Source organism: Callospermophilus lateralis, chromosome 11 (assembly GCF_048772815.1).
Source record: "Callospermophilus lateralis isolate mCalLat2 chromosome 11, mCalLat2.hap1, whole genome shotgun sequence".
Taxonomy (NCBI): Eukaryota; Metazoa; Chordata; class Mammalia; order Rodentia; family Sciuridae; genus Callospermophilus; species Callospermophilus lateralis.
The window spans coordinates 6793098-6810588 of record NC_135315.1 but is presented as its reverse complement, the minus strand read 5'-3'; the positions used below and the strand labels follow the sequence as shown (position 1 = coordinate 6810588).

General features: G+C 59.5%; 1 protein-coding gene across 1 annotated transcript in view; it reads left to right on the top strand.

The window, feature by feature from the left end:
* Dnai2 (dynein axonemal intermediate chain 2) overlaps window positions 1-10269 on the top strand; it is a 22867-nt gene extending 12598 nt beyond the window's left edge. The window contains exons 6-12 of the mRNA XM_076870529.2: window positions 660-799; window positions 1816-1938; window positions 4971-5194; window positions 6186-6321; window positions 7112-7258; window positions 8159-8386; window positions 10183-10269. Of these exons, the coding sequence (XP_076726644.1) occupies window positions 660-799; window positions 1816-1938; window positions 4971-5194; window positions 6186-6321; window positions 7112-7258; window positions 8159-8386; window positions 10183-10269 (1085 nt within the window). The remainder of the gene's footprint in view (window positions 1-659; window positions 800-1815; window positions 1939-4970; window positions 5195-6185; window positions 6322-7111; window positions 7259-8158; window positions 8387-10182) is intronic.
* Window positions 10270-17491: the final 7222 nt, after the last annotated feature.

Here is a 17491-nt window from a genome sequence, read left to right as displayed (position 1 = left end):
ACCGAGTTCTTGGTTGTTTTACAAACCAGTTTCCTGGAAAGGCTCTGAGCAAGAGCATGGGCCCTCGCGCTCGCCCCTCGGAAAATGAAAACAGAATCCGTCAGGAGGACATGCTCCTCGGCTCCACGTGTTTCTTGGCAGAGCAGGAAGAGCAGATGGTGGTCAAGCTCCTCCGCCGGGAGTTCGCTAGGAGGCAGCGGAGGAGGACGGGAGGAGGAGGACGGGAGGCGGACGGGAGGAGGAGGACAGGGGAGGAGGACTGGAGGAGCTGGAGCAGGAGGAGGACTTTCCTGACCTCTCAGGGGCTCTTCCCTGCAGGGAGCTGGGATTCCACCCCCTCGCCCCCTCCATCCGCAGGCTCCCCCCCCACTACCCCCAGGAGTCTTCCCTGACCCCGCTCTGCCCCCCCTGGGGACCCAGCCTGGCCCATTCCCAGCCACTTCCTCAGGACGGGGTGGGGGGATGAAGCCTGCATCTGGGGGGTCTCCGGGAGGCTTTTGCAGGCGGTAAGAAGCTCAGGCCGGTCTGAGCCTGGTCCTAATTCCCAAGTCTACACACGGTCAAGCCAGAGGAGCAGCCTCCCTCCTTCCCTGCTCCGGGCACCAGGAAGAAAGAGCTGGCCTCCTGTGACCCGTGTCTCTCCTCCCCTGCCCTGCCAGCCTGCTGGGACACACGGAAGGGCAGCCTGGTGGCCGAGCTGTCCACCATTGAGTTCAGCCACCGAGACCCCGTGTACGGCACCATCTGGCTGCAGTCGAAGACGGGCACTGAGTGCTTCTCGGCATCCACGGATGGACAGGTAGCACCCGGCCAGCCCGGGAGAGAGGAGGCCCAGCCTGGCGCCCCGCGTCCCCCCACGGTGCCTGGAGAAACTTCCCTTTTACATTTGATGTGTAAATTGCACGTGGAGCAAGATCCCAAAGACGTGAAATCAGACGGTGACCTCCACCCTGCCCACCACCGTGAGCCCACCTCAGACACTCTGAGCTTTCCTTTAGCGGATCTCCTAAAGCACTGCCCAGCTGCCGGGACTGCTTGGTAGGGGTGTCATCACTTCCTCGTTGGTCTGTTGGTCTGGGGACTGTGGATTGAACTCAGGGGTGCTTTACCACTGAGCCTCACCCCCAGCCCTTTTTATTCTTGAGACAAGGTCTTGCTAGGTTGCTGAGGCTGGCTTGGAACCTGTGGTCCTCCTACCTCAGCCTCCCAACCCCCTGGGATATTTAAGTGGATTTTATATTTCGTTTTTACCAGGAAAAGTACAGCAAAGCTGGGCACAGCGGCACACGCCTGTAATCCCAGGGGCTGGGGAGGCTGAGGCAGGAGGATGGCGAGTTCAAAACCAGCCCCAGCGGCAGTGAGGCCCTAAGCGACTCCGTGAGACCCTGTCTCTAAATAGAATACACAAAAGGGCTGGGGTATGGCTCAGGGGTGGAGTGCCCTGAGTTCACTCCCTAGTTCCTTCACCTGCAAAAAGTACAGCCAGGAGAGTGTCTGGACCTAGGTTCCTGCACACCTTCCCTCCTGGCGGCGGCTGGGAGCACACGTGGGTTCTCGTCCTGCTGGATCCTGCTGTGCCGCGGGGAGCCTTGGAGAATGCAGATTCTTAGGCCTCCGCCCAGCAGGCAACTTGAATCCAGTCGGGCTGGGGCCAGGCCCTGGCTCCTGGACTTCAGGCAGCTGCTGGTGACCCGGATGCCCAGCCACTCTCCAGGGCACTTGCTCTCATGGGCCCTGCACCCTTTGTGCCTCGGATGAGGGAGGGGGAAAGCCCTGGGACCTCAGGGTCTCCAAGTTGCCCCCTCTTGCCGCCAGGTCATGTGGTGGGACATCCGCAAGATCAGCGAGCCCACGGAGGTGGTGATCATGGACATCACCAGAAAGGAGCTGCTGGAGAACGCCCTGGGCGCCATCTCCCTGGAGTTCGAGTCCACGTTGGTGAGTCTCTGCCTCTCCCTTCCCCGAGCCCCTAAGGACAGGCCAGCCCTGGGCCCGGGGCCTGGCAGCCGCCCGCCTTCCACCTGCCTGGTTTTACAATGACCTCCAGCAGGGGGCAGCAGAGTCCACGGGGAAGGGAAGGCCCGTTCCCATGCCCGCTGAGCCACCCCCGGAGTGAGATGAGAGGAAGAACCTTGAAAACCAGAGCACAGGCCCGGCTGAGAGGCTCTGGGCTCCCTCCTCAGTACTGGGGGGCCCCGGGGAAGCCAAAAAAAACCCCTAAAGAAATGTCAGGCTGGGAGTGGTGGTGGACCCCTGTCATCCCAGCGACCAGGGAGGCTGAGGCAGGAGGATTGTAAATTCAAGGCCAGCCTCCACAATTTGGCAATACCCTCTCTCTCAAAAAAAAAAAAAAAAAAAAAAAAAAGGGGGGGGGGGCGGGGGGGGAAGCTGGAGTGTAGCCCAGTGGTACAGCGCCCTGGGTTCAACCCCCAGAACTGGGGCCGGGGGAAGGGGGGAACGCAGAATTTAGCTGTGCATTGGATGTGTCAGAGGAGGGAAGTTTCTGGAAGCAGCAAATGAGGACGCTCCAGACAAGGCCACGCCGTTCACGTGGCTCTCGGCTGGGGCTGGTTTCTGACCCCAGCCCTGGCATAAGAGGACGAAGCACAGGAGGCCGGGCGGGCGAGAGGGCTCAGAAAAAGCACTCGGTCCTGGGCGCGGGCATTTCTAGGCTCGGGCTGGCCGCCGTGAGCACCCCAGGCCCGGTCCTGGCTCCGTGCCCTCCTTACCAAGTGCGCATGTGCGGGACACCCGCTGCCCTACCTGTGAGCTGAGGTCCCCTTCCGTGCGCCCGCGTTGCGCACTCGCGTACCTCTCCGGACCGCTCAGCTCCGTCTCAATTTGCCTTTGTGGGCTTTTCTTCTTCCTCTTCTTTCTTTTCCTTTTTTTTTTCTCCTTTGTTTGCTGGGAATGGAACCCAAGCACTTTGTGCAAGCCAGGCCGGCGCTCTGTCCCTGAGCTACCTCCCCGGCTGTGTGTATTTTTAATTATGTTTTTTAACAAATGCATAAAATGTACCGTCTTTACCACTTTAAGGTGTAAGGTAGCGAGAGGCGCATTCACACTGTGGTGCCACTGTCCACACAACCACCCCTGCAGCTGTTTTCCTCTTGTAACACTGAAACTCCTGCTGGGTGCCCTGGTGCCCACCTGTGATCGGTGGGAGTGACGTGGGAGGCTGAGGCAGGAGGATGGCAGGTTCAAGACCAGCCTCAGCAACTTAGGGAGGCCCTCTCTCAAAAATTAAAAAGGTCTGGGGGTGTGGCTCGGTGGTAGAATGTCCCTGGGTAACTTCCCCAGTACCAAAAATAAAGCAGACAAAAAATAGACACAACCCCTCAAAACTGCTCACAAACCCTCCTTGAATGAGGGCACCCCACCTCCCCGCCGACCACTACTCTATCTCTGCGGATCTGACTGTGCTAGGAATGTCCTGTGAATGGGACCATAACACGTGTCATTTTCCCTTTGGACAATGACCTCAAGGTCCATCCACGCTGTAGCAGGTGCCAGAATCCCCTCTTTTTTAAGGCTGAATAGTATTCTGTCGTATGGGTAGATCCCATTTTTTTTATGCACTCATCCGTCGGAGGCCCTCAGGTCGCTCCTGGTTAGTGTGGCTCATTCTGCTAGGAACACAGGTGTGTATTGTCACCCGTTTTGCAAGGGCTTTTGGACGGGCTGTGGCACCTCCTGAGCTGCTGGCGACAAAGCCCTGTTGATGACGTTCTCTGCCAGAGGGAACGGCCCGGGGGAGCTGCCGGGGACAGGGGGCTCTTTTTCCTTCGCGTTCACATTATTCTCTCGGTTGTTCGACAAACACTTTCGAGTCCCTGCTCACACCAGGCACCCTTCCAAAGTGTCTGTCCAGACGGGAGATGAAGAAATCAAGCACATACCTGGAAGGGGCTGGGGGCAGACGCAGAGAGCGGGGCAGGGTGGTGTGGCCGTCCTGGTGAGACCGCAGTCAGGGTGCGCGTGAAGCAGAGCCTGCCGGGGTCCTCCAGGCCAAGGTGAGAGCCCAGCGAGGTTCTGAGGGACGCAGAACTGGCCAAGCGGATAACCGGGGCGAGAGTGCCCAGGTCACAGAGCAGCTCTGCAAAGGCCCTGAGGCGGCAGCACCCCATGTTTGCAGATGATGTGTCACTGCCGGGTGCTAGGGGCTATGGTGGCCCGGGACCCACTGGGACAACACCTCTAATCCCCCGCCCAGGGCCCCACGTGGACCAGCTCTTCCGCCTGGCTCCATGCCTGGCCATCCTGTCATTGCTGCCTTTGGATGGCCCAGTCCACACAGAGAGAGGGACAGCAGGGAGAAGTGAGGGTCTGTCTCCACGTCCACCTGAGGACGTTGGGCGCAGCCTTTTTACTCCCCAGCGTCCCCACCCCGACCCTAGCACAGGGCTCTGTGTTCAGCCCTGATGGGGACCTGGCAGGACGGGGCTCCCTACACAGAGAGGGACGCACCTGTCACGGTCCCCGCGAGGCACTCACAGGCCAGAGGGGACAGGCACTTCACTGGCTGCCAGGCGACTTTCCCAGTAGGGGGACCACCTGCTCCAAGTCCTCGGGGACATCTAATCGGGATGATGCTAGGGCTCATGTCACCGTCTGGTCAGATGAGGCTCTGCCTGCCTCCCGAGGGGTGGCCTGGCCCTGTGTCCTGCTCTGGGCCTTGTTGATCTTAAACATTCAGGATCCCTGTGGCAAATGCCTGGTGGACAAAGCCATGCTCCTTAAAGAGGGCTGGTGGTGACCTCCAGGAACCAGAGGTCAGGGAGGGACTCATAAGCCTGGGGTCTTCCAGCAGGTGCCCAAGACAGGGAAGAGTGGGGACAGAAGAGCTGGGTGGGTCCCAGCCTGCACAGAGCTTCACCCGGGGGTCTGTGAGCACCTGCAGCCCCCTGGGCAGCCTGCTGGCCATGCCACCCTGTCCCACAGCCCCTTCCCCTCTGTCACCCCTTCCACAGCCAACCAAGTTCATGGTGGGCACGGAGCAGGGTATCGTCATCTCCTGCAACCGCAAGGCCAAGACCTCAGCCGAGAAGATTGTGTGCACCTTCTCAGGCCACCACGGCCCCATCTACGCCCTCCAGAGAAACCCCTTCTACCCGAAGAACTTCCTGACCGTAGGGGACTGGACAGCCCGCATCTGGTCGGAGGACAGCCGGGAGTCGTCCATCATGTGGACCAAGTAAGCCCCCAGGAGGCCAGGGCAGGGGGCAGCGCAGAGGAGGGGAGGGGACGGACCGGACCGAGGAAGCTCAGCTCAGAGCCTCTGTGGCCGTCGGTAAAATTCAGCAAATAAAACTGGAGGATTCCCGAGAGGCTGAGGCAGGAGGCCACGCGTTCAGGGCTGGACTCAGCAACTGGCGAGACCCTGTCCCAAAATAAAAAAATAAAAAGGACCGGGGCTGTATCAGTGGTAGAGCGCCCCTGGGTTCAATCCCTATCCCACACACAGGAACTTCAGGATCCCCAGTTAAAGTTGAATTCCAGGGAAAAAAATCAGTGACTAATATTTTCAATATTAATATCTGGGATGTGTTTATACTAAAAAACTATGTAATTGTCCAACACGTCCAGAGGCCCTTCTGTCTTGATCATTTCTCCCAGGGTCGCTTCCTTGGCCACACCCTTAGTTGCAAAGGAGGCTGGGAAATGTAGTCCCCAGTGTGGCCACAGTGGGTCCAGCTGCAAAGGTACCACCACAGAGGAAGGGAGAGGAGTTGATGGAAAATTCCAAGTCTCTACCATGAGCGTGTGTGTGTGTGTGTAATTTTTAAAAAGTTCCATGTTCGCTGAACAAACTTTAGAAAATCCAGATTAAGCCCAGTAGGAAGTAGAACTCTGCCGGCACCAGATCAGGAAGCTTCCCAGGTATGCCCTTCCTCCTGCTGCCCCTGAGTGCCCTGACCTGGCCCCAGCCCAGCAGCACGTGCCTGCTGTCTGGTTTGCTGTGGAGAGACACCAGTGCCCAGCCCACGGGAAGGACTATGCCTGGAGCCCTGTCTCTGTGCCGGGGGGTGGGTGGGACAGGCATGGCTACAAGTCAGACACAAGAAAGAACTTCCTGCCCAGCAAGACTCTAAGACCCTGGAGCATCTGGGAGGTCAGAGCTGTGGCTCAGTGGGCGCTCTGCCCCTTCCTACCATGGTCCCTGACCCTTGGCACTGGCTCCCCAGGTACCACATGGCTTACCTCACTGATGGCGCCTGGAGCCCCGTGAGGCCGGCAGTGTTCTTCACCACCAAGATGGACGGGACCCTGGACATCTGGGACTTTGTGTTCAAGCAGTGTGACCCCGCCCTGAGCCTGAAGGTCAGGTGTACTCCCTCCCTGTGTGTGCAGGCCCCCATGAGCGGGCCCTTCTGGGTGGGAGTGGGGGGGGGCAGCGTGCTGAGTGGGGTGGGGTGTCTGGTGGGGCCTCTCGGTGAGTCCCGTGGTGAGTCCCATACTGGCCGACTACGACTCTTGCCTTGGGGGCATGTGCTCCTACCCAGTTAAGGACCTGGGGGACATTGAGCCTGGTGGCATGGCAGAGTCACCCAGGGGAAATTAAAACAGAGAAGAGAGCAGATGCCTGGCCTCCCCTCCCCCAGGAGGACCCCTCAGACCCTGGACACGGGCTCCTGGCAGCAGCCACTTCAGGCCGAGCTCCTGTAGCAAGGCTGGAGCTGAGACCTGCCTGCCGGGCCGGAGGGCCACGGTGTCCCAGGGGACGAGCGGGGCTGGGCTGGCGGGTGAGGAAGCTGGCGGCCAGGGGTCTTTTCTTGGTACTGGAGATTGGACACGGGGCGCCTTGCCCCTGAGCCACACCCCCAGCCCTTTCTGTTTTATATTTTGAGAAGGGGACTGGCTGAGTTCTGAGGCTGGCCTTAGCTTGCGCTCCTCCCGTCTCAGCCTCCCGAGTTGCTGGGATTACGGGTGCACACCACGGTGCCCGGTTAGGCTGAGGTCTTGACGGCGAGTCTCTGGGTTTGAACGTCACTCTGTGGAGTGGGGGTGTCAGCGAGGGTATTTGAATAGGGCTGAGGGGCTAGGTCTCCCCAGGGGTCCGTTGGTCAGACAAATGTGACTTTGCTCCCCCTCCCCATCGGCTCTCCAACAGGTGTGTGACGAGGCCCTCTTCTGCCTCCGGGTGCAGGACACTGGGTGTCTCATTGCCTGTGGCTCCCAACTGGGGACCACCACTCTGCTAGAAGTCTCCAGCGGGCTCTCCACCCTCCAGAGGAACGAGAGGAACATAGCGTCTTCTGTAAGTACCGGGCGCCTGGGCAGTACCCGTCCCCTCCCTCCGGCCCCCTGAGACACGGTGGACACGTCGTGGGTGGCAGTGTGAGGTCCTGAAGTGAGTTCTGTGAATGGTGTCAGTCCTGCCCACCCGCCTGTGCTCGGCCATCATGCAGCTCACCCCGTGGGAAAGTCTCTCTACCTCCCACCTTGGGTTAGCCAGAAACCAAAGTGACATGACAGGGTCCATTTGTCCAGTTTCAAACAAACAAAAAAAAGAATTTTGGTACCAGGGATTGAACTCGGGGCACTGACCACTGAGCCACATCGCAGCCCTATTTTGTATTTCATTTAGAGACAGGGTCTCACTGAGTTGCTTAGGGCTTCACTAAGTTGCTGAGGCTGGCTTTGAACTCATGATCCTCCTGCCTCAGCCTCCCGAGTCACTGGGATTACAGGGGTGCACCACCACGCCCGGCTCAAACCATATTTTTTAAAAAATCATATTTTGGCATCAGATCAGTTCTGATGAAGGCTTAGCTGATGTCAATAGAGGTGACAGATGGAAGGGACCTCCCTGGGCAGCCCTGGGAGCAGCAGGGGGCTCAGTGTGGGGTTGAAAGCCCCCAGTTCGAGGCCTGGGAGAGCCTCGGGGCTCTGGCTGAGACTGGAGCCTCACCTCTGAGCTGGTCCTACATGGGACCCAGGGCCTCCATGTTGCACAGCCCCAAGGGCCCCCTGACCTGTGGCCTGTGTGCTTGGCGCTCCTGGGGATTGAACATCTGGTTTCCCTGCGCCAGCCTCTGCCCAGCATTCAGCTCTCCTTCCTTGACGCTGGCCCGGCGTTGAGTAGAGTGAGGACGGATCCGTAGAAGCCCAGCCTGGCCCCGCCCTTCCCTCTGGCCTCTGTCCCCCTGTGCCTCAGATGTTTGAGCGCGAGACCCGTCGCGAGAAGATCCTGGAGGCCAGGCACCGAGAGATGCGGCTGAAGGAGAAGGGCAGGGCTGAGGGCAAGGACGATGAGCAGCGGGCCGATGAGCTGGCCGTGGACCTGCAGGACCTGGTCGCCAAGGCCGAGGAGGAGTTCTTCAGCGTCATCTTCCAAGAGCTGAAGAAGAAGGAGACAGAGGCCATGGAGAAGAAGTCCAAGCTCGTAGGCGCCTCAGCAGGGACCCGGTGGGGGCTGGGAGGGCCGGGCCCGCTCTGCCTAGGCCAGTGGCCTCTGGGCCGGACCTTCATTTGTCCATCTGGCAACTGGGAGGAATGGCTGGCTCCTTCCTGGGGTTCTGCCTCCCAATGGACTTCAGGCTCCTTGGGGGCAGGGTGTCCCCCAGCCTCCCGTGTCACGGCAGGCGCATCTGAGCATGCGTGGTGACCCAGTGAACGAGGGCCCCCGGGCACGGCCAGCTGTCAGAGAGGCGAGTCCTGGAGGCCGTGGAGGGAAGGGCTACGGCACTGGCCCTGGGTCCCCTTCTGGCTCACGCAGCCGAGTGTCGGGAGCGACCTTGTGGTCACTCTCCGGCCCTGGGGCTGGCTCTGAAGACCTCCTGGCTGTATCTCCGGGGCTGGTGGCCGCACTTCCATCTGGAGAATGAGGAGCATGAGCTGCGAAGGTCGTGTCTAGTGAGCGGGGTGCAGTGGCACACGCCTGTGACCCCAGCCACTCGAGAAGCTGAGACAGGAGAACCTCAAGTTCAAGGCCAGCCTCGGCAACTTAGCAGGACCTTGTCTCAAAATAAATAAATAAATAAATAGAAAGGGCTGGGGATGTGGCTCTGAGGCAGAGCACTTGCCTGGCTTGTGTAAGAGAGTGTAGTCACCTTCCAGTCCCTCTTCAGGGGACAGAGGGAGAACAAGACCTAGTCTGCCCGTGTCATGGTCCTTAGGGGACCCCGGAGAAGATGCTGAGGTGGGGAGGACCAGAGCTCATCATGGTGGAGAACAGTCCAAGTGAGGGTTGCTCAGACCCAGACTGGCTGCTCCGTGGTGTCGGCCTGCGTCCCTACACACACCCAAAGTGAAAATATGGGGCCCTTGTTGAAAAAGCACTTAGCATTTGAAAAAAGTGTCACCAGGGCAATAATCAAGTGCAGGCCCCTTCCAAGCTCAGGCCCTGTGTGACTGCAGGCCCCTTGACGGTGTCCCCTACCCCCCACCCCCCGTGAAGCTGGATGGTTGGCGTGGGCAGTTCTTGGTGGCTGGTGGAGTGGGTGGGGGGAGAACACCCCTCCTGGCCCCCCTTCCACTTGTGCTAAGGAGCTGGTGCTTCTGGGGGGCGTTTGGCATTTGGAAGCACTTGGAGAGGGGCTCCTTTGCTCTCGCACTGAGTGGGCAGGAGGGGCAGAGGCGAGGCGGGGATCCTGCTCTCTGCCGGCAGCTCCTGCCACCCACCCCCAGGCCCGTCCAGCCCTTCAGGAGGTGAAGGTGACCTTGGCCACCTTTTATAGTGTGATATGGCCAACAGGCCCTGTGCTTGGTGCCTTCGTCCCCAAAATGTATTCCTCCCCTCAGCTTGAACATTCCCGGTGAGGCTGAGCCTCGGAAGGCCTGAGGTCCCAGCCCCGGCCCCCATTCGGCCTGGCACGCCCTTCCTCCCGCTTTCCTAGTCTCTGCAGTTGTCTCCAATCTCCAGTGGACAGAAAGCATCCCCGGGCCTGCGGCTGTCTCTGATGGCACCCTGCACCCCTTATTTCCAGCCCTAGGTCAGCCCTGCAAGGTGTCATGTCCACATGCACGTGAAACCCAGGAGGAGCCAGCCCCAGGTCCCCAGCCTGCAAACAGCAGGCGCAGGACCGTCAATTTCACCCCTGCCAGCCCTGAGCACCCACAGGCCCTCGCCCGGGCAGAGCTGGCAGGCTTCAGGCAGGGCTGCCTCCGGCCTCGTGGTTCAATGTCAGAGAAACGGGGAGGGCCTGCCCTGCACCCACATTCTGTTTTCTTCTTTAGCAGAGAAGAGGTTCAGACATGGAAGACGAGGAGGAGGAGAGAGAGAGAGGCTCCGAGGAAGAGGTGGATGAAGAGGAGCCGCCAACCTAGGTCAGCCCTCCTGCAGCACTGTCCCCGCGCCCCTTCCTTGCCCGCCCTGAGGCACGGCATTGCCTTGGTCTTTCAAGTGAGGAGCGGAGCTCCCTGAAAGCATCACTGGTGGGGCACGTTGGGCCCCCCAAACCACTGGCCTGCATTGGAGCTGAGCCCTGAGCAACGCCTGCGAGGGATGGCGGGGCTCCTGCCTGCACTGGCACCCACCCAGGGCCCCTCCACCCTGGAGCACGCACAGCCTTCAGGCCTGGCCCTCGCTGCTTCCCGCGGGTCTGCTTCTCGCAGGTTGCCCCAGTCGTCCTCCTCTGGCAGCTGCAAGCCCAGCCCTGGCAGGGCCCGGGGCTTCCCCCTTCTCCCTTCCCACCCTCCTCAGTCTCTAGCAAACTGGGGACAGGACACGTGTGTTTCCCAGCAGCTCGCGGGGCATGGTTACACCCAGCCAGACAACCAGAGGCCCCGAGAGGAGGGATGCAGGGGACTCAGTTACGGTCCTGTCGTCACCTGCTTTCTGTTTTCTGAATTCTTGTAAAATTAAATTACTAATAACAGGGTCAACGGCTGGCATTTGGGTGCATCCTGCACAGCAGGCCCTGGAGGGTCTATGCCCCGACTACCCTCATTCCACAGAGGAGGAAGCAGGTCTCAGGAGGGGGCACAGCAGGAATAGGAACCCAGGAGGTCCCCCGGCCTGAGCGTCAGGTGACTGTGGGCAGCTGCTTCGTGGGGCCCACGGGGACTCCAGGGTGGGCAGCGAGCTGGGCTGCTGCAGGGGTGTCCTGAAGCTGTAGCTTTAGCAATTGGTAGGGGAGAGGGCACCCCAGAACCAACTTTGTGCCCACAGAAGTACGGGACCGTCACTGGTTCCTTGGCTGCCAGCTGATCTTGGCAAGGAATCCAAGGTGCCCTTTGAAAATGCCCGCGTCAGGCATTTTCTTGAGACAAGACCCGGGCCATCGATCCTTTGTGTTCAGAGGTGGGGGGCGGACATGCACTCGGCTAGACTTTGACAAACGCAGTGATCACAGGTCACGTTTTTTGAGCACTTGATCTTCACCAGAGTCCGGGAATGAGCTCACCGTCTTCAGTCTGCCCGTCACAGATATGGTGGTGACAGAAGAAGGGACTTGCTGAGTCTGAGAGTGGTGACAGATGTGAGAGTTCAGCCCAGGGTCCTGGTCCCAGAGCTCACACCACACACTGCACTCCCAGCCCCCAGGACCAGGAGGGGGGGTGTCCACTCCCTGCCTGGAGCTGCCGTCCAGGTGGCCGGCAGAGGGCCCAGGAGCAGCGGGCCCCTCACCGCCAGACACAGGGAGTGCTCTCAGGGACTCTCTTCCTTTAGCTGTGGTTCTGTACTGGGTGTGACTTTGCCCCCAGTGGGAGTTGGATGACATCTGGGGACATTTGGGACAGACAGCTGGTTGGGGCAATCTCCTGCCATCCAGAGCCTGGAGACCAGGGCTGCTGCTGAACATCCTGTGATCCCCCCAACACACACACAAAGACTGGCCGTGTCCAAAATGTCAGTAGGTCACCACACAGAGACCCGACTTGGGGAGGAAATCAGTCCCAATGAAGCACTCGAGACCGCCGCGCCCCGTGTTGACCTGGGCCCAGGAACGCCCCCGCAGGGCTGGCCTTCCGTTTCTGGCCTCAAGTGCTGGCCCTTTGCCTTGTGCTTGCCGGGGGGAGGGGGTGCACCTGCTAAGTCCTGAAAATCTGTGGCACAGAGGGTGCCACGTGCCGGGATGGACCTGAGGAGGGGCCAGGAGAAGACAGCTGCAGACCCGTGGGCCAAAGGCAGGCGCTTAGTGAGACGCGCACGACGCCTGTCACTGCCGACCTCACGGTGGTGACCGGGCCACGTGGACCTGTGCTTTATTCCTGTCCAAAAGGGAGCAAAAGCAACCCCCAGGGCTTGGGTATGGAATGGGCTCTGGAAAGAACAACATGGGGGAGGGGGAGGGCATGCCAAGCTGGGTGCAGAGTGGCAGAAGGGACAGCCACACTCGCACAGTGGTGCCCCGTCTGTGCGTCCAGGGGCAGGTGGGCCCTTCCTGGAACCCCTTCTACCCAGCCTCTTAACTGAGGTGCTTTGGCTGCAACCCCAGCTCCCTGCCCACCAGGACCTGCAGCGTGGCCACTGGTGCTCTCCAGGATCAGACCCCCACGGTGGCCCTGATGCCCACGCGGAAGGCAAAGCAACTGCGAGTGACCCCTCAGGGGCAGCGAGACCTCCTGGGGCCCAAAAGCGGGCACCCTGGGTGCCGAGGCCTGAGGGCCAGCCTGCAGGGACCTGCAGAGAGCAGTGGTGTCCACAGAGCCCGAAGGCGGGGCCCGGATGGGCACAGCTTGAGCACTTGCTTGTCTACACTCGGCCCTGTGCCAGGTGCTGCCCACGGAGCAGCAAAGGAACCCGACGCCAGCCCGTCCTCCCAGGACTTTCACGCAGGCGGGATAAACGGAGGCTAAACCTACACAGATGGCTACAGAATGACTGTGGAGCACACGACCCTCCCAGGAACAGTCCAGACTTCATAAGAGGGATAACAGGAGGAACTAACTAGACTCTGGAGGGGAAAGAGCTGTCAGGGAGCCTGTGTGAGAAAGTGACCATGAAGCTGAGACCCTGAGAATGCGCAGGAGGCAGCCAGGGTCTGTGTGTACACCTGTGTCACGTGGAGAGGCCCCTCCAGGCAGCAGGGGCAGCACACACAATGTCCCCAGGAGAGAAACAGCTGCACTAAAGGGTGGCAAGACCTTGAGACAGACACAGCCGTCGGCGGTCAGGGCCTCCACCTTAAGGACTCTGGCCTTCCTCCTGAGGTCACTGAGAAGCAGGGGATTGTGCCCATGGAGGACGGCCCAGAGGGAGGCCACTGGGCCACATGGGAGGACAGTGTGGGGTCAGGGGACAGAGGTGGCAGCATGGAGCGGAGTGGTGGCCACAGGACCGCTCTGTTCTCCATCTCTGTCACCTCCTTTGGGAATCTTAGGGCCAGTAAGCAAAGTCACTGGGTTCTAAGTAAATGCTCCAGAGGCATCAGACCCAAGCCTGGGAGGGATGTCGGGGGCTTCTTAAGAGGAAACTCCTCAGTAAATGCTTTGCTTTCTCCATAGCCCCCTGCCGTCCCCCTGCCGTCCCCCTGCCGTGCTCCCCTGGGCATCCAGGCCCCACCCTTGAGCAAACGGGACTTTGGTCCCCGGAGACCTAGAGGGTCCCAGAGAACATGCTCGGGGCTCCCGGAAGCCAGTGGTTTCCAAATGCAGCTGGGCTGGGAGCCCACGGACCCCCGGTGAGAGCCACAGCGTCATCAGCACAGGGTGTGGGCGGAAAGCTGAGCCCAGGTGGGTCTCCAGGGGCCTGGGACGTAGGCAGTTTGACCACCACCCGCCTTTCTTCACCTCCCTGAGTCTGAGGACCCTGGTTGTTAAAAGGGGGGGTCCTCGTGAAGACCAAAGGTAATAACAGGCTGGGCATCCAGCGTGGCCTCTGGCAGATGCAGGTGCCCACTAAACCTTAATCTCCAGGGCAAAAGAGGGGTGGTGTGGGGAGTGGAAGCCTGTGGATCCCACCATGGGGAGGAGCCGGCGGCTGGCAGGGGTCTTAAATGTCTGCTGTGGGGATGATCGGCTCTGCCCCCACTGATTCCTCACCCATTCGCTGACGAAACTCTCACTGTATTAGAAACACAGAAAGAAACCGCCCTCAACTGACACACGGACAGGTAGTTCTAATCTTCAGGGGTGAGTGCTGCTAGAAAGCAGCACAGAGGGAAAGGCCTAATCCTGTGGGACTCAGGCTGGCCCCCGTATCTGTTGAGACCCTTTTAGTTAAATAGTAAAGAAACTTACACAAACTAAAATCAACAAAGAATATTAATTGGCTGGAGAAACTTGGAAGACTGAGTCCTCCTGGCTTCAGGTGTAGCTGGATCCAGCAACTCACCGAACATTCAGTTTCTCTCTCGGCACAGCTTCTTTCATTGCCGTGGCCCCACGTTCTCCGGACACGGTGCAGCTCCATCCACTGGCTGGGGGAGGGACTGGGCATGACTATAGGCCTCCTGGAGGCCTCGGTCACCTCAGCCAGTAACAGCAAAGGTGGAAGAGAGCTCTTCCCTCACAGTGCGACAGAATCTCAGGGAAAGTTCCTGATTGGCCCAGTTTGGGTCACATGCCACCCTCGGGAGCCAATCACTGGGGTGCAGGCCTTGGGCCATGGCTGGGTGGGGCAGGATGCTGGGATGAGCTCTTCTAGGACGTATGGACCAGAGGATAGGAAGTTCTCCAGAGGAAGGTGAAGGCACGTGGAGGGAGATTTAAGGAGGGAGCCAGACACATAAGCAGAAGAGGGCCCCAGGCAGAGCAGCAGGATGGGAGAAGAGGCTGCTCCTCAGAGCGCTGCACACCTGCCTGCAGGGGCGAGAGGAGGGGACGGTGGCCATGAGGCAGGGAGGGCCCTGACTCCAAGGGAAGGCCATGGGGACCTTGGGGGATCTCAAGTAGGGCAGGGACAGGCTCCCCTTTGAGACCAGTGAGGGTGTGGACAGTGGGCTGCCCAAGAGCGAGGGCAGGGAGGGCCATGGTGTTCCAGACGGAGCCAGCAGTGGAGAGCTTCTCCATGGCCCTGTGGGGGCAGAAGCAAGTCCTGGGGGAGGAGGAGAGCCTGGAATGGCGGAGAAAGGGGAATCTGACATAGGTAAGTTGGAGGGGTGTGCCAGGCAGAAGGTGGGCATGAGCAGAGGTTCAAAAGTAGGGCCCAGCACGCAGGCAAGGTGAGTGGGAGCCGAAGTCCACAGAGCAGAACCCGGTGAGGGGAGGCTGGCAGGAGGCTGAAAAGGAGGCCCAGTGAGCGTGGAGTCCGCCTCTGCCTCTGTGTTACAGCTCCCTTCAGGAGGCGGGGAAGGGATCAGGCAGGCAGAGCCTCCCACAGGGGGCACGGGTGAGAAGAGGCAAGCTGGGGGCCTGGGGGTGGAGGAAGAGGAGTAATCCGGGGGGTCAAGTCTGCAGGACCCTGGGAAGAGGATGAGGGGGAAGAGGAAGTGAGAAATGGAGGCTGGTCTGGAGGCCATCGTGTTAAGTGAGATGGGCCAGCCACAGAAAGAGAAATCCCATGTGTTCTCTCTCCTGTGGAAACTGAAAAAGATGACCCCAAAGGAAAAGAGGAACGAATAGGGATTAGGGAAGGGGTCTGGGGAGGGGAGAAAGGGGAGGGCCAGAGAGAGCAGGGAGAGGGGGAACCGCGAAGCAGGACAGATGCATGTATGAAATGTCACGGCACCCGCTGATGTGTACAATTAGCACGGGTTAATATTCATAGCTCAAAAAGGTGTGAGTATGAGGGGATAATGGTTTTGTTGACAAAAACACCAAAGTCAGGTGGAGGAAAAGAGAATGAATCTAATCAGTCTCCACGGAAGACGAGCTGGATCTTCTTAGCTTAGAAGCTTCTCCTTTTTTTTCTTTCTTTTTTTTTTTAACCAGGGCACTTTACCACTTTACCACTGAGCTACATCCCCAACCCTTTTTATTTCTTGTTTTTCTTTGGTACTGGGGATTGATGCCAGGGGTGCTTCACCACTGAACTATATCCCCAGCCCTTTTTTTGTTTTTTATTTTGAGACAGAGTCTCGCTAAGTTGCCTAGGGCCTCACTAAGTTGCTGAGGCTGGCCTTGAACTTGCAATCCTCCTGCCTTAGCCTCCCAAGCCACTGGGATTACAGGTATGCACCATCAGGCCTGGATGCTTTTTATTTTTTAATTTTGAGACAGGGTCTCACTAAGTTGCTGAGGCAGTATTTTTACCCATCAATCATTATGGGTCTTCCCGGGTGTCATTTATGCATGTGGAGGAATAGAAAATAAAAAGAAAGACAGCGATAGCCCAATTGACCAGGGGCCTCCTTGGATGATTCAAGTAGAGTCAACCCAGGGGTTTAAAAGGCAAGCATGACGCATCCCCGAGCATGTGCTGATTCTACCGCAGCAGCAAGCCCTTTTGCAACCAGCCAGCTCCAGCAGCAGCCTGAGCCAGAGAACAGCGCAAACCTGGGACCCCTGCAGAAAGGTCTGGTTTCCACCAATTTTTTTACTCAAATTATTATATTTGTCAAAACCAAGGCTGCCGGCTGCTTCCTGCCACTGTTTATTAATAACTATCCTCGACACAAGCTCCTTGGGGAAGCCGGGGAAGCCAGCCCCAGGGCCCAGGCTGGCATCATGCCAGGCGTCTGAGACAGCCCCAGGGGATGAAAGCGCTACCTTTCCCAGCTCCTTCCATGGAAAGTGAACCCCACTGTGGCGCCCTCTCCAGGTCTTTACTGGAGTCCAGGGCTCGGCTTCATTGGGGGCAGATGACACAAAAGATGGGCCATCAGCATTAGGGACAGTTGCAAGATCATCCAGGAAACGGAGGACCCTAGGGGACAGGAAAACCTGCTCCAGGTGGCTGGGTAACTGGGAGGCAGAGCTGGCACTGGAGTCCTGTTTTACCGGGGCCTCCTGAGGCCAGGAATCTTTCCACTGCACTCCCTGTGTATTTGTTGTTATTGTCACCAAGAATGGAGCCGGCGGCGTTCGACGTGGACTTCTTGCACTGTATGGTGACTCCTGCAGCAGGCAGGAAGAGTAGGATTAACACGAGTTAAGGAGATGCGGGTATCTTCCTGACCTGGTCTAGGTTTGGGCACTGGGCCTTCTTTGCTGTGGGGTAACTGAGGGGGCCTTCTGGGACACGACCCAGCTGGTCCAGGCGCTGCCCCGCTCCCACCCTCCCAACCCCCTCTGCCACTGGACAGTGGGTGTAGACACCTGCCTGCCGTCCTGGAGGCACCGAAGGGACCAGGCAGGCAGGCAGGCAGCAGATGACGGTGGCTGCAGGGACAGGCAGCGCGCGGCTGGCGCGCAGGCACCGGGGCGCATGGGACTGGCCCGGCCTCGAGCCGGGGGCGCGGGCAAGCGCCGAGAGCTACCAAACGGACGTGGCGTCGCTGCGCTGTCGCACAGACGCGCCGAGGGCCGCAGGGACGCCAGGCGGGCACTCCACCGCGGGCAGCGGCTCGGGTTCCCGGCGGAGGCGCAGCTCTGGGCGGGCGCGGGAGGGGCAGGCGCAGGGGCGGGGCGACGCCGGCCCCGCCCTCCAGGCCCCGCCTCCGGGTCGGCGCTGGGCCGTCCGCGCGTTGTTGGTTTCGGGTTGTCAGGCAGCAGCGGCTGGGCT